Genomic DNA, 17,168 nt, shown 5'->3' on the forward strand with positions numbered 1-17,168 from the left:
CACCTTAACCACAGCAATCCCTCTCTCCGTCTCCACTCAGGCTCTCTGTTCTTCCTGTCAGCACGTCTGGCACATGAGGCTTGCCTGCTTCTTCCTGGGAAAGAAGTGTCTTGAGAGAGTGTGTGTGGGGTCTTACCTGCTTCTACACCAATGGATTTTTAGGGAAACCACCAACGCAAAGCGAAGATTGAACACACGTTCACTGCACTGAGGAGGAGGGACTCACTGGACACTGGTTCTTTGCTTCAAATGGCCCAGGGAAACCTCCAGGCTGATTATGTATGAATCCTTCATATTGTAACTGAAATGGAGTCACACTGGTCTGGCCTTAGCACGGAAGGAGGTGTGGTGGCTTCATCTCCAATGCCATAGCATTTCCCAGAGCAACCACCAGCCTGTAGTCTGCCCTTCCTTTCACCGTAGACACTTCCCTCTTTGGTAAATAAAATATTGTTCCCCTTGTGAGAAAAAACAAAACAAAACAAAACGAAGGCGAAGCATGCAGCAAAGTTGGGGACCAAGTTGTCTTTCTGGAATGTTTAGGAGACTGGGTCAGCCGAGGTTCCTACTGAACTCATGACCATCACTCAGGGAGAGCAGAGGAGGGAAGTGTATGTCCTGAATCTGCCAAGAGTTAGATGCTGCGCCGAGCTGGAGGTCGCAGACTAGGGGCTTCATTCCAGGCTCTGGAGTCAACGGTAGTTGTGAGCCCTACAACCTGAGGCTAGTTCTGATCCCACAAAAGGAGCTTCCCTTCTCCCTCTTAGGAGGGAGCATGGTCACACTGGGAGGCTTCCTGAATGTTGAAATGAGTCCTATAACACTGAAGTGTTTAGTGACACCCATGGTTAATACACAGTAGCTTTTTTGTTTTCATTCACGCGTTCATTCAACTAACGCTACTGCACACCCATCGGGGCCACAAAGGCAATTGCCATGCCCCTCCCCCGTCTTTCTTTCTCCTTAAGCCCCCAGCCTAATGCTGCCCCATGGAACTAAAACTTGGGACATTCAGGGCAAAAGAGGCTGGCTCCTGTAGACTTAACACAAAACGCTCCTTTGGGGAAACTGGGAGTCCTCAAGTCTGCTGGTTGTGTTGGACATTCTGTAACCTCGCATGAATTATGAACGAATTGGGTGACCTGTCTGACAGTGAACTTTCAATAATACCCCTTAAGAGGAGGCCATGAGGAGGAAAGACTGAAGACTGACTGGAGCCCTGGGTTCTGTGGGGACAAGCTTTCAGTGCTGGCACTTCTACATGGCACAAGGCCCAGGCACAGCAGGTGGCACAGACATGGGCTTAATTGATAGCTTAATTAAGGAATTAGGTAGGTAATAACTTCCAACCCACAGCTTGGTTAAGCTAAATTTCATTGTCTCCCTTTCCTTTGGAAATACACAGAGAAGTAAACACAGAGTGGGCGTTGTCCACCTAAGAACTGTTGCTTCAATGATCTGTCCCATCTTCATTCGATCTAGAAAGGAAAAATGGTGTGTTAGGAGGAAACGTTGACACAAGCTACCTCTGTAACCCACGTTACCTGTACTTCCTCATGGACGCCACCAAGAATCCTCCAAAGGCAGCCATTTACCCTGGTCCCTCAAGAACTCTCTGAATTGCCTTCTGAAGAGAAGACTTGTCCTCAGGAGACCCGAGCCTGGGAAATGGCTTGCTCCCAAGCGCCACTCTACAGTCATGCCACCAAGCCCCAAGGACTGTTGAGCATTTTTTTTAGTCTTAGTTAGATCAAAACACTACTTCTAGGATGCTCCTGACTGGTGTGTCGGTTGGCTTCTTGTCCTCTCTCTTTCTTAGGCTGGGGGAGGGAGATCGTTGAGTCACTGATTGAGATCTGCAGATGAGGCAGGACTTGGTGCTGTGGTCTGAGTGTGACTTGTCCCCACAGGCTCGTGTGTGTGAACAGTTGGTTCTCAGCTGGCAGAGCCGAGATTGCGGGATATTTAGGAGGCCCAGAGGAAATGGGCCTCGGGAAGGCAGGGACACAGAGCCAGAGATCTGTTTCCTGGTCCACCAAGGTGTCAAGAAACCCAGGTGCATGTTTCTATTGCCACGAGACTTCCATTCCATCCCCACCGTGGTGGCCACACCCTCTCAAACGATGAGCCCCAGTAAATCTTTCCTTCCTACATTCCTTTTGTCGGCTTAGTGACAAGAAAGGTGACAGATACAGCCGAGGATGGTGAGACGTGGCTCCTCTCTAGCTCAGGCATTTTAGGGGTCCCTTGACAATTCTGGAGCTGGGTGGAGAAACAGCCTGATGGGTAATGCACTTGCTGTACAAGTCTAATGACCTGTGTCCCTGTCCCCAGAACCCACACGGAAGCTGAATGCAATGGGTCAAGCATCAGTCCTCCCAGCAGACGACGACAGATGGGTGGCTGAGACAGGGGAATCTCCAACTACCCTGCCTGACACAATAAAGGGAGAGTTGCCCTCTGACCTCACAAGCATGCCTGAGCTCTCGCACCCACAGATGTGCGAACTGACATGTGTGCACCATGTGTGTGCATGCACGCGCGCGCGCACACACACACACACACACACACACACACACACACACAGCCAATGTTGATCACATTTTAAAGACCATTTAGGTTTTGGCTACTGGGACAGAACTGAGCTTCATGGCCCTGGGTGTGATCTGAGGTGTCTTGAGAGATCTCTGGCAGTTTTTGAGCTGTGAAACATTTCCTAGGTTTGACTAAGTTTTTGTTGTTGTTGTTTTTGTTTTAATGGCTTCTTTGTCCTCACATGAAATATCCGGGTGACTAAATTCCAGGCAAGCATGCCGCCCTGCCACCCATCATCAAACTTTATCCTAAAAGAACTTCTAGATTTCTTTGCAGTGGTCAAAGTCTCTTCCATAGCCTCTTCATGTTCTCGCTGCCCGAACTTCCCTTGGCTTACTTCAGACAGAACTCAGACCGTGGTAGAGCTTTGCACTTCCTTTTCAGGCCTCTGATTAAACTCACACACTCCTGCTGGCATTTCAAAGGCTGTTTCAAGCCTGGATCCCTTTTCTGAAGTTACTTCCAAAAACCTATCCATAAATTAGTAGCTACGGTATGTGTATGTCTCTAGGACTTCAGACAGCATATTGATTTTGGGCAGAGGCTTTCGCATCTGGTTTGTGTAGGGAATTTAATTTCCTAAAACCACATGCTCCCATCATATTGTCTAGTACACACACTCAGGAGCTCCCAGGCTGTGTGGATGCGCGGCTTACCCACACAGCTCCTTTTCTGATTTATAAAGTGGAAGAAAGAATCGATATAGAGGGTTTTGTTATTCTTGATTTTTGTTGTCACTCCTGTTGCTGATTGCAGACAGGAAATTATGTATTCCAGGCTGACCTTGAACTCACTTGGGTAGCCTAGGCTAACCTTGGGCTTCTGATCTTCTAGCCTGCACTTTTAAGGTGCTGGAACTGGTTACAGGTGTCACCACAGAGTGTGTGAGAGGCTGAAGATCAACCCTAGGGCTTCACGCACGCTGGGCAAGCCCTCTCTCTACTTGTTCAATTTATGCACAGTTTGCTCAAGTTGGTGCTTTTCTTGTTACATATTTGATAAAATGCAAGCACATAATTAACCGTGCCTCAATCTGGTGATATTTAAAATATGGAACAAGTCATATTTTAAGGCCCCCTTCACCTCCTCTCTGGGCTTTCTGTTGCTTCTGATCAAGGCTGACCAGTGCTGAAGATCAGTTTCCCAGACATGCTTTTAAAAAACAACCGTCAGGCCCAACATTAATTTATTTAGCATGGAGCAAATGATCTGAGAGTCTCCGTATCTTAAGGTCTTCATATTTCTGAGATCATATTTCTAAATCATTATAATGTTTTTCAAAGTCCTAGTCATTGGGCATCACTTTCTAACATGCTAAAGGCGACGTTAAAGTGTGTTTCCCCCCTAAGACGTACTAATGTAGGCAATGCTTGTGCATGTGTGTGTATGTGTGTGCACCTTCGGAGGCTAGAGTGTGGGACTGCAATTACAGGTGGCTGTGAGCCACCATGTGGGTGCTGGGAACTGAACTCAAGTCCTCACAAAGAGCAGCCTGCGCTCTTAGCCACGGAGCCATCTCAGCAGACACAGCTCCGACCTGCAGCTTCCACCCCACCCCTTGCTACCTCTGTGCTGTGTGTGGCTCATGTCCTGTTCATCTGCTCAAACGGTCTTTGACTGTTTGCTCCCAAAGTGTTTGCAGAAAGAACTTCTCCTAACCTTCCTGATGGCTCACAGTCTCCAGGCCATCCTCATCCCAAATCCTCTGACGGCGTGTTGGTGAGGCGGGCCAACTAGGCTCAAGGAATCCTTTTTGTGACATCAGCCAGCAAAACTGCAGAAACCTCTACAGTGCTATACATTTTAAAATAGGAGCATCCCTTTATGAGTGTAACATAATGTACCCTGCCAAATGTCCACAGTCACTCAGGTTCCTTGTTTCTTGCTTTGTTTTGAAGAACGGTGCAAAAGATCCTTTGACATGTATGGCTTGAACCTAATAATGTGATATGTACATTCTGATACTAGAGATGCCCACATTTTAGAACGTCACTGTTGCCAGTCTCGGGGATTTGGAGCAAGTTTGGTAAAAGTGTTACCAGAGTCTTGCTGAATGCCAAATTCAAGTTACTGTGCAGACTTAATGGCCTCTGGGTCACTGTGCCAAACTGACAAAGGCAGAGGACCACGGAGACGCCTTCTCGAAGAAGACTATGCTAAGGGGACTTACTCACGGGTGCCACTCTTCACGCTGCTCCAGTAAGTCTGTCTTTACAGCTTCAGCATCGGCTGTTTGTACCCATGTCAGCACTCGACAGCTGCCCGACCTCTCGTAGTTGTACACCTCCCTCCCCTCTACCTGCTCTCATGGCCACCCCCAACACACAGCCACTCCAGGTCCCGTCTTTTCTCTTGAGAGTCGTCTTTGGGGAAGGTGACTGCTTTATGGCACTCATGGCTCTGGGTACCACTCCTTCTTGGTCCCTGCCACAGAAGTGGGTAAACACATGACTGCTGGGCCTCCCAGTCCTATCTGCTCCCTAAACAGGGTCTTGCCATTCACCAGCGCTTTCCCACCACTTGACACCTGAGGTCCCTGCCGAGGAGGGGAGTAGCCTAGGGTGGGACCCTCCCCTCAGAAATGGAGCACAAAGGACTATGTTCAGACTCCACTGTGTGCCACTGGGCACACATCTGAAAACGGAATCCCAGAAGGACCCCGCCACCTGCCGAGCCTGCAGCCGCAGAGTTACATTAGCACATGGCAGGGTCCTCCCCACCACCACTCATGGTGGCAGCATTTGAACAGTGGCTCTGCTGAGTGGATGCTCAAATGCAATCTGCTCCGTGCTGCCTGCTTTGTATTCCGACTGTGATTTTCCCCAAATAAGTCAAGGCTGCACTGCAGAGGGTTTCATGATCAGTGTTTAATACTTCTGAGTACAAGAGGGCACCAGACCAGAAGCCAGGGGCAGCCTGGAGAGAGCCTGGAGAACACGGCAGGCAAAGCAGCCTCCCCTCAGCACTGTCTTCCCCACAGACTTCTCCTCCGTGTCCCCGCCTCACCTTGTCCTTCCATACAGCGACTCCCACCCCACCCAAACCTTCAAGGGGCTTGCCACCTCCTGTTTGTGCTCACAATGTGACCTGAATGTGGCTCTGGGTGACAGGAGGCCAGCAAGCATCTCCCCCTGGCCAAACACAAACAGACTCTGCCACCCCCACATCCGAGCACAGGTCTGCTGCATTTTATACCACCCACCCAACCACAATACGTGAGGGGCTGGCGCCATCTCAAGTCACACCGGCTCTGCTTTTCCTGTCTTGTATCACATGCAAGTTGACTGCCTTTACCCCTGGGCTGCTCTTCAGACTCTCAGTCTCGTGAGAACAAGGTCAAACCCCTCCTGGCCCACTAAAGCCTAGTGCCGTGACACGTAGTTACAGAGAACAACACGTATTAGTGCATGACACTGAACCAAACACTTCAGACCAATCAGCTCGATCCTAGGAAATACGAAAGACCAACAGTCAGAAAGCAAACACCAGAAACAAAACCAAAAAACCCACCTTCAGTTTAGAGGTAAGTGGGTCAGGGCGGAAGATCCATGAAAACAAGGGTTTGTCACATCAGTTTCTACCAGGACTTAGAACAGCAGCTGACACAGACACAAAACTCAAACCACTACCACCGGTAACTCCATCACTCACACAATCAGATCATGACTGCCTTCTCTTCTGCCGTACCTCTCAAATGCCCACATTCTCGCTAAGGTCAGCGAGGCCAAGAAGAAGTCTGGGACTTGCCCAAAGTCACACAACTACTGGACAGCAAACTCAGCCTACCAAACAGATCTGACAGCCTCCAACCCACACGTCTAACATGCACAGAATACTGCTGCCCTCTCTCATGGGTAAGTCTGCCATGTGGGTGCCTGCCTGCTCTGCTTGGCCTTCTTCTCTGGGACATGCACTCTCTGGTGGCTTTGGGTCACTTATGGCAAATTACCAATGCTCTCTGGATAACAAAGTGTCTATCGGATTATGATCCCTGTCAACCCCCAATCCTCAAGCCCCACACGTCCCAAAAGAAGTTGCCTTGGCACTAAACTGAAACTAACTCATGAAGTCTTTGGATGGGATGTTGACCCCAATTCTCCAGCTCTCCCAACACCCTAGAAATGTAAGCCAACCCCAGTCTTCCTCTCCTTCAATGGGAGAGCAGGTTTCAAGACTCCAGGAGGGTAGAAAACAGTCCTGACGACAGAGAAGAAAACAGCAACAGAGAAGAAGTCCTAGTAAGGAAACAGACCACCCACAAAACACTGAAATTGCAGCCCTGAACAGACATATCCCATGCTCACACATGAGAAGATTCAGGAAGACGTCAGGATGGCAACTGTTCAGGATTACCCATGGACTCAAATCAAAGCCCTCATGTTCTCAAGTGTGGAGACACAGTCCCTGTGAGTTCTAGCTGCTCAGTACTGATGGTCAAATGAAGGCAGGGCGGGGACTTCTCACTGTAAAGGGCTTGGATAGCAGCTGGGCTGAGGAGCAGACCACCGACAGGTATCGGCAATCTGCAGGTTCTGTCTACTTTGCAGGAGTGTGTAAGCGTCTGGGGGTGAGAGGGTCACACCTCCTTTCTCGAAGCTACTTAGCTGTGACTAGCAGAAATCTTGACATGAGGACAGCTGATAACGTTGTTGCCAGAGGACTTTTCCCTAACTTTCCTGATACCACTTTTTTGAGCTCCAAAACTTCTGACCTACACAGAATTTGAAACACTAGTTCCCAGGCAGTGTTTGAGACGACGTGTTCAATGTCCACCCCTGAAAACAAAGACAATCAAAACCCACACCACGAAAACCCTGTGCTGAGCAAGATGGGAGGTGCATCTGCAGGCTAAGGGAGGAGCACCTCAATTTCCGGGTCAGACTCGTGTACACGGTAAGATCAGGCAGGACATATGCAAGACTCCATCTTCAGAAACCAAAATAACAACAAACCGTTTGTAAACATCCCACAACAGGAACATAAGACAACTTGGGGCATCTTTGTTAGAAAGAGTCTCAAGAGGACAGCATTAGACACGGGGAATATGCCTCCTTGTGTTTTACCCAAGATAAGATTTAGGTGGTATAAGGGCGAGACTTGAGAATTAAAAGCAAAGCAAAGCAAACAAACAAACAAGCAAACCAACCAATCACACACCAAAACAAAAACAAAAACAAAACCCCAAACAACCTTAAGTTCACTAGTTACGTAAAGACCAGCAAGACTCCTTCTGAAGAAACTTACGATACCACACCCAAATGTTTACTTTTGACAAAAGTGGGCCAAGATACCATGAGGGGAGACGCAGCCAGGGCAAGCACACTGTGGGCGTGCAGTTATGGAACCTGACTGGCTGCTCTGCCTGGAATGCCCTCAGCAAACGTTTTCTATAAATATATTTTGAATCACTTTGTCAGTGTTATTTCTCTTATCATTTCTTTTATTTAAAAATAAATTTAAAATAAAATTGTATAGTGGCAAAATAATTTTAAATTAAAATCTCCTACTGAAAGCCAACAGAGGTACATCTTATGGAGGGGAAGACTTTGCTGCCATTAGAAACGCTTAAGCCAAGGAAAGGCGACGTGGTTCTAAACACGGTCTCACTGGAATGCAAGCAGAGAGCTGAGCGTGTGTAAGATCTGCTGGTGGCACATCTGCGGGCCCGGCCAGCCCCGGGGTGCAGCACCTGCCACTGGGAAGCTGCACAGAAGACGCAGAACAAAGTACACGGATTACTCTTAGCGTGTTAAAAACAATCACATCAAAAAGTACACAGATAAAAAAAGGCCATAGATGACATAAGAAAATAGTGTGTCCATATATACTGCATATATATATATATATATATATATATAATCTACATTATTTACCACTAGATATGTACTTTCTGAAGAGGCACAGATGCTGCCCTCATGAACTACATTGTACAGCTTGCTCCTTACGAGTCCCAGAGTCATACTCTAAGAACCGTAAGATCCTCAACTACATGTCTACATACATTTATTTCTCACCTTCCACATGATCTAAATCAAGAGCCTGGTTATTTGGTCAGGAGTAGGGGGTGTCGGTGTGGTGTCCACTTTTAATATACTGCATTTGCTTCCACACTTAAAAACATCATTCCGTTAATTAAATTACATTAGAATCATTATATACATCAAAATATTGTCACGTTTGATAGATAAACAATGTTACTTTCATGAAGACATATTCTTGTACCTCAAAAGCCTAAGTCCCGCTGTGGGGCGGGGGAGCGTCACTGTTGGCCTTCCTACAAGAGTACAAGAGGGTAATGGTGGGCGAGCATCTACGGAGACACAGCCATGGTTCTTGGAGAACCCGCTCTTTGTCAGTGTCTTGGTGACAGTAGTGTGTGACAGCATAAAGGAATCATTGCCTTTTTAAAAACATGAACTTCGATTATTTTTCATTGAAAGAAATTTCCAAAACTATGAAACAAACTACTTTTTTTTCTTTTTTACAAAGATCAAAACTCTAGATTCTTATCAGTCATTAGGGCATTTCACAGTTTTGATCAGGGCGATGTAATGGCCCAGTGAGTGCTGCAGCACCCATCCACCTACTACACTCTGTGCAGCCTGGGTGACAAAGCCGTGCGGATGGACGGACGGACGGTGCCCTGGGCCTGTGAGGGAGATGCAGCCTTGCTTTACTGTGACAAGGAACTGCCCACCGCCTACGGCACTGCAAGGTCTGACTTCCAGGTCCCTCTGCAGCCGGTCCAGAGCCCAGGGCATGGCAGCACCGAGACACTTGGAGTTTAGGGGACACAGTGAACGCTGTGCAGCCGCTCACTCTGGCTAACTGAACCACTTTAGGCACCATCGAGTGGTGAGCCTTTCTCCACAGCCTTTAACTTTCAGGAGCTGAGAAAATGGCAGCACCTGAAGGAGAATGACATTCTGAAAGGCGCTGGATTCATAAAGTCGGATAAACTTTAGTTAGTTTTAGTTTAGAACATAGGTTAAAATATGTCCAGGTGGGGTGGGCCAAAAGATAAGGGGTAAAAAAAAAAAAACAGTTATTCCATGGATCTAGATTAAAGGTGGTTTTTTAAAAAACAAAATCTATGTGCACAGGTGTTTGCCTCATCTAGTCAGAGTCGAGGGACAGCCCTCAGAGGATGTGTTCTACAGTGTCTCAGTGCTTTCTGACAGTAGTCAGAACAGACCGGGAGTGAGGGGGAGACACAAAGGGAAGAGCATAGAGAACCTGGCCGTGTTTCCAGGTCACTCTCAGACGTTCAGCCAGGACGCAAACGAATCGCTCTTCTTCAGTGGCCTCTACACGGAGGGAAGCACCCCACACTCTCCTTACTGACACACACTGAGCTGCACAAGTTGTTTACAATATAAACAATACTGCTTTGGCAATTATAAACACGGGCATCATATGGTTTCTATTCCCCTGTTGTCAGTGAATACAGAAAATTCTCATAGCAACACTGATTCCTGAACAGACAGGCCCTCTCGATTTCTGTAGTGATGTGCTGAAGGTGTGGGCCCTGCGTATGGATACCCAGGAGGACTGGCCTCTTCCACAGCTGGTGAAGTCTTATACCTCACTGGACTGTCTACAGACACTTCTGGAAGGCCGTGGTCCTGAAGAGGTATGTGCGGAAAGGCTGTGTATTTTGGTAAATTGCTTAAGTGGCTACGGGTAGCATCCTGAGTCCATGACTGACCATGCACCTCAGGTCTGTATGTGTAACTAAATTCTGACCATTTTCTGTTCTCAGGCAAATAGTCCACCGGGGGAAGGATGAACTTTCCGCTCTTTGGTGACCCTGAACTGCCGTATCCCCTGGCACCAATGTCTATGGGAAGGACTTCAATTCGACTAGAGGGAAGAACAGGAGTTAGGCGGCCGTAGGACTTCTCTGGAGAAGTGTCACCTGAAAGAGAGGAACCGTAAGGTCTCCTGGAAGGGTTCACTTGAGGCCCCAGGCTGATCTGTGTGGACGCAAAGCCACTGTGGGCCGTAGGGATGTGTTTTGGAGAATTTCCATGGTAGACAGGCGGGTTGCTGTAGGAGGGTGGATATGCAGCTCTGTGATCCTCCCCTGCTGGCTGGGATGGGTATCGTACATGGCTGGGAGGCTGCACTTTAAAGGTAAACTTGTTGGGTACTTTTGATGGACTGGGACTTGGCTCAGAGTGCTTCCTTGGACTGTGAGGGTGAGTCCGCTCCGGTCCCTCCTCTGCAGACGCTCCAGGCTCGCTCTCACTCCCAGGTACGTTGTCATACTGGGAAGCATTAGAACCCCGGTTCCCCTCACCACCATCAAAAGCCTTCATCTTTTGCCTTGAGTTTGACAATCGGGTCTCAGCAGAACTTGGGACTGCGACAGAGAGAGCGGGAAACACTGAGTGACTTCTGCCTTCAATGGCGTATTTAGCAGTTCTTTCGATAGCTGAGGCCTCCGATGGCTTCCTCCATTTGGGCACGAACTCCTTCCTGATGTTGGAAAGTGCATTGCTATTTTGGTTAGCAGTTGCATGGTTATAATGCTTGGAGTTGTCCTGTGTGCCCGATGAAGGTTTTCTCTGAAAATCTGCCTCCTGCTTCAGATTTTTACTACCCTCATCCACAGACTTGCGTCTTGACTGCCCGACTCTTTCTGGGGTGCCATTTCTGCTGTGATGGGCAGGAGAGTGCTCATGTGCCTTGTGAGGCGACCCATCTTCTCTCCTGCTGCTTATTTTGGGGCTGGGCCTGCCAACACTTCTTTGTCCATTGCTCAAGTGATTGGTATACTCAGGTGGGAGCTGCCCCAGGGGTTTCCTTGGGTATTCATCCTCCTTACCTGAAATGACAATAAACCCAGAAGTAAGCAAGCGCATGGATGATGGGTACCTAGTCTGGGAGATAATTATGAGCGACTGTAGATTATCTGCCGTGCGAGGAGACACAGACGTTCTTACTGCAGAGTGTGGGTGACTGACAGGAAGACAGAGCTAACCTCAGCCTAAGTCGGTACTGTGTAGGTGAGACAGCCTCACAGGCAAGGGCCACCAGCTGCCTAACGCCTAATTCTCGTATTTTCTTACACACTGTGACACATTTTCTATGCAGAAGTCACGCTCTCATTAAAGGAACTGGTCAATGGTAGAGAATTAACACATCTCAACTAAAATGGTTTTGATATCAGTGAAATCTCTGCTTTTAGCTTCAAGCAGATCTGTCAAAGTCGAAAGTCACTGGATAACTTACTCTCTTCCACAAGTTGTCCCCAGGTTGTTATTAACCTGGGCATTTCCACAGCATAACTTACTGTTAAAAGGAAAACACTCTCCAGCCGAAAACAAACATCCCAACAAGACCCTACTTAAAAATGTAAAGCCATGAAAAGAAATTTAAGAATGAAAACTACATTAGGTAATTTATTTAATTAAAAATGTTGTGAGTGTCCCTGGCTGGCAGGCATGTGTGTGCACCATGTGCATGTCTGGAGCCTGGAATTCTGAAGAGAGCACTAGGTCCCCTAGAAACGGAGTTACCCATGGCTGCAGGCTGGAGGTAAGGAGCTGGGTCTTCTTAAGCGGCCAGCGTACTTAACCAGAGCTATCTCTCCAGCCCATTTACTTCTATATTTTAAATAACTAACCCAGAACTGTGAGGACCTGAAGGACGGTGTAATAAAATGGTCAGCTAGCAGAAAGTATTTTAAATGCTCTATCATGACATTACCAGATTATCAGGGAAATAAACATTTCATTTGCAAAAACTGAAAAATGTCTTAACTGTTATAAAACATTTTGACCCTTGAAAATAAGGCTTTGTTTTCTTCCAATATGCAGTCTATGGTACAGTTAACCGATGTTTACTGACGATGACTGTACGTGGATGTTGTGAGCAGGAGATGGGATTCCACAAGGCCCCAGTCACCACAGTCTCCCTATTTCTTTTCTTTTTTAGGGGTGGGGTACTATATTCACTACTAGGAATTCTCATACTGCTTGTTTCTTTATAGGAAGTTTTAGTTGGTAATAATAGCTACAGACCCATTTCTTCAGGATGTTTAAGAACGATTCAGTGTTTTGTTGTGCTGGGCCCAGAAGCTAAGGGCCCAAGTCTGATCTCGGAACCCATGTGACACAGACAATTAACAGATGTGGCAGAACAGCCGCTTAGCCTGTGCAAGGCCCTGGCTCCCATCAGCAGCCAATCCAACCAATCAACCAATCCATCCCATCCAACCCAGACAGAACAAAGCAAGCAGGAAGATTAAAGTGGTAAAAACAACGAAAAAACCAGGAGGGGAGGCTCGAGCAGGAGGGAGAGCTGGAAAGGAGGCACTCTCTCTGAACAAGGCCGGCGGGCTGCGGAAGGAGACCAGAACACTGACCCAATCAACACATCGTACATGGAGAGGACCCAGTAGTTTGTCCTGGGTTAACTGGAAAACTCTAGAGACTTTTCAATAGATGAGCTATACTCTGCGGTGTAGACTTAAACTATGGTAACAATAAGCAACGATGACCATAGTCACACTTGCCGGCAGTGTGTCTGTCAGTCATCACTGAGAACACTGTAACCCAACACTGATGGCAGGCGCATGGCTTCGTGATCTCCCAGGGAAGAAACTGAGGCAGAGATGGAAGCTGCTCGGGGGGTGACAGCTAGCACATGGCTGAGGCTAGCACATGGCTGAGGCTAGCACATAGCTGAGGCTAGCACATGGCTGAGGCTAGCACATGGCTGAGGCTAGCACATGGCTGAGGCTAGCACATGGCTGAGGCTAGCACATGGCTGAGGCTAGCACATGGCTGAGGCTAGCACATGGCTGAGGCTAGCACATGGCTGAGGCTAGCACATGGCTGAGGCTAGCACATGGCTGAGGCTAGCACCTGCGCCTTTCCTGGCACTCTCCTGCGGTGGAGGCAGTGGGATGCTTGCTTTGGACACACGTTGGCGTGAAGTCTATCCATAAGCAAGAGAAAGATTTAGGCTGAAACTCTAGACAGGTGCAGGAAAGTTTATTCCAGTATAAAGAGCAGGAAAAGTTTTTGCCTCTCACTTTACATTTAAGTAAGTAGGGAAGTTTATATCTAAGGAAAACCAACTGATACCCTAGCCATCTGACATTTGGTGTGAGCCTAGCCCTTAACAGCTTAGCCGTCTCTACAGTCCGATAGATGCCTGTGCATGGAGTAAGGCTGAAGGAGATAACCTGGAGAGATGCTCCACAGTTAAGAGCACTGGCTGGCCCTCCAGAGGGCCGACATTCGACTCCCGGAACCTACATGATGGTTCGAAACCTTTGCAACTGTGATTCCAGGCAGTCCGTGCCTCCTCTGCTCTCTGTGGGCATCACAAGTTTGTCACACACAGACATACACACAAGTAAGACAACCACACCCATAAAATTTAATAAAATTTACAACTTTTTTTTAAAGAATTAAAGGAAAAATTCAGCAGACTTCATTTGCTGGATTAATAAGAGACCAGCATGTCTAGCAGGGCACAATGTCTGTGCCTGTTCTAAAATATCCCAGGAAAGCTCTTCCCATTAACCCATAGCACATTCCCCCGCCCTAGTGGCCTCTCCTTTTGCACTCCTTCGGAGCAGCGGCACATGCCCACACTGACAGTGGCAGAACACTGAGTAAAAACTCTCCCGGTTCACAGTTAAGAAAGCAGCGTCTGGGGAGGAGAGCCACACAAGATTATATAACATCTAATTCTCTCCTCAATGTCAAGCCCTCATTAGGTGCCTGTGTTTAAAAGGCACATGGCCAATATATTAAATGCACAAAGGACATGGCCTCTTTGAGAAGTAAAACTTTTCAATAAGGACGCAGTAGACAGGAATGTAAGAAAAGTGCCTCCTAAGATTCTAAGTGCTTAAAAATCAATTTCTCTAAATGCTAACAGCAGTGAAGCAAGCTAGCCCAGAGTGCCTCCCAGCGAGGGAGGGGCCTCTCAGTGCCAGGGCCAGGAGGCAATGCTTCCAAACTGCCCACTCCCTTCCTCTTGCTGTGTGCGTGGGGAACAGGCTAAGGGGTACTCAACGCAGGGCTCGTGTCTTAGCTACTCTTCTACGCTGTGGAGAGACACTGCCACCAAAGCCACTCCAGCAAAAGAAAGCATTTGACCAGGGATTTGCCAGCTGTTTCAGGCATTCGTCCGTTATCACTGTGGTGGGAACCAGAAGCATGGTGAGAGAGCAGGCATGAACAGCGGCTAAGCCTGGCATGAGCTTTTGCAGTCTCAAAGCCCAAGGCTTCTTCCACCAAGGCCGCAGCTCTTAATCCTTCTCAAACAGTTTCATTAACTGGGGACCAAGCATCCAAATATATGAGCCTATAGGGTCTCATTCAGACTACCACAGCCTATGACAGTGGAATCAGCATACATCTTCCAGAAACACTTGCTGACCGACTGCTGGGTTACATTACAATCGTATTTCTCCCATGAATCTCGGCAGGGCCACCACGATCAAGTGCATGTGTTTTTCATACGTAGTGATGGTCTCAGCAAAAGTGCCCATGGAAGGAGAGGAATAAAGTGTGGTAGGCAGAGTAGAGAGGACAGAAAGGAAGGAAGCCAGAGCCACATGGAGGCAAGAGATGGAGGTGGTCTCAGGGAAGTTACGAACCTATGAGCAGGGATCCCCTCACAGAAGCAGGCTCTAAATGATATGTATCTCAAAGGTCTCTCAATTATGGTGGCCAGACCAAGCCCACAGACTCTTTCTCAAGCAATCTGACCTCTGTTACGGTGAAATTAAGAGGGAAAACCTACATGATTTCTACACAGAGGTGACTTTTTAAAGTGATGATGAGGTATGCAACTTTTACTGGGCCAAGGAAATACATGTGCATCCCATAGGAGCAACAAATGTCACTACCAGGTATGTCTTTATGTTCTAATAAGTATCTTCCATCACAAAAGTAGATTTAAGTAAATCTGTGAACACTGACAGGCAGATGGACCACACTCACACACACACTCACACACACACACACATACACATACACACACTCACACACACATACACACACATACACACACGCACACACACATACACACACATACACACACATACACATACACACACACTCACACATACACACACATACACACACACTCACACACACATACACACACACTCACACACACATATACACACACATACACACATACACACACATACACACACACTCACACACTCACACACATACACACAAACACACTCACACACACATACACATACACACAAACACACTCACACACACATACACACACATACACACACTCACACACACACACTCACACACACATACATATACACACACACTCACACACACACACACACACACACACACACAGAGTCTTTGGGTTAACGGATGCCCCACATCCTCATTCCTCCCAAGCAAATATGCTCAGACTCGAGCAGAGCTGACACGAAGACAGACGCATCCATCATTACTCGGGGCATTTTACAGCCAGCATTCACTGCCCCACCTTCTTCTCAGTAAACAGAGCAATGTGGTTTCGCATCTTATGAAGTTTCTGCTCAGCTTCGAGTCAGAGATGACCTTTCCCCTCCTCCTTCCTGAGAGAGAGCACAGGTGACTTCCGGCCAGAGCTCTGTGTGAGGACATCACATCAGGGCTCTCCACCCACGGTCATTCATGTAAGCCCTAACTGCCTTCTTTCCCCACCCACGAGAAAGGTAAGTTAATACGACTTAGACAAAACCAAAACCCAAGGTTTCTTTTCTGTTTTTGTTTGTTATCATTTTTGTCTTTAAAAGCTCCAAAATGCCAACAGTCGTTTAACTTCCCAAGAAGGTAAAAGGGTCCCTTTTCTGTCTCCTTAGGCCTGTCTCTGGTCTTACTCAGGTCTCTGTCACCACCCAGTGGACACCACACTCTACTACAGGGTGGAGGTGAAGCACCTCAGAGGCATTCGCAGCTCTGAACCTGTAAGAATTACAGAGGGCTGCTGAGCTCTTCTGATGAGCCTCGTACTTCCAGATCGTAGGAACACAGCGTCAGCATACACTGGCGCTGAATGACATGTACAGACGGGATAGAGAATGGCTCAATACCCCCGAGTGTTCTGTGCTAACCTTTCGTATAGGTTCTACCCTCAAAAAGCACTAGAACTTCAAAAGCCGGCCTGAGCCAGGCCCTCCACCAGCACTGCCAATGCTGAGGTGCGGCTTCTGCGCTGAGGGACACACACTAGTGTGAGGTCAAGCGATTAGCCAGGTGCATGCAGAAGCATGGGGATCCTGTGGGCAGGCTGAGAAGGCTCAGTGGGTAATGATGCCTGAGTCACAGTGTGTAAGCCAATGGCTTAGCTCAGAGGTGTTCAGAGACAACTAGAGACAAAGCCCAAGAACTCCATGTTGGAGAGGTGTATATACAAAGGAAGATTAGCGCCAAGGAGAGCTTCCCCCTCTATACTCAGGCCATCTCTGGTCAGAGCAGCAGATGCCACTTTTGAATGATAAACAGCTCTGCTCTGGAATCAGCCAAAGTGCTGATCATTTAGCAGCTGGATGACCTTTGAACCCAAGGTTTCCTATCTATAAT

At 47.8% G+C, this 17,168-nt stretch overlaps 1 protein-coding gene across 6 annotated transcripts in view; it reads right to left on the reverse strand.

Moving 5' to 3' along the window:
- Positions 1-5,447: 5,447 nt before the first annotated feature.
- Usp6nl (USP6 N-terminal like) overlaps positions 5,448-17,168 on the reverse strand; it is a 128,084-nt gene continuing 116,363 nt past the window's right edge. For 5 of the 6 annotated variants that reach the window (XM_006254233.4, XM_006254232.5, XM_063276241.1 and 2 more), the window contains one exon: positions 5,448-11,425. In XM_006254233.4, the coding sequence (XP_006254295.1) occupies positions 10,053-11,425 (1,373 nt within the window). In that variant the 3' untranslated portion in view covers positions 5,448-10,052. The remainder of the gene's footprint in view (positions 11,426-17,168) is intronic. The other variant, NM_001106120.1, reaches the window with a different exon arrangement.

This window comes from Rattus norvegicus, chromosome 17, assembly GCF_036323735.1.
Source record: "Rattus norvegicus strain BN/NHsdMcwi chromosome 17, GRCr8, whole genome shotgun sequence".
In the NCBI taxonomy this organism is placed as follows: domain Eukaryota; kingdom Metazoa; phylum Chordata; class Mammalia; order Rodentia; family Muridae; genus Rattus; species Rattus norvegicus.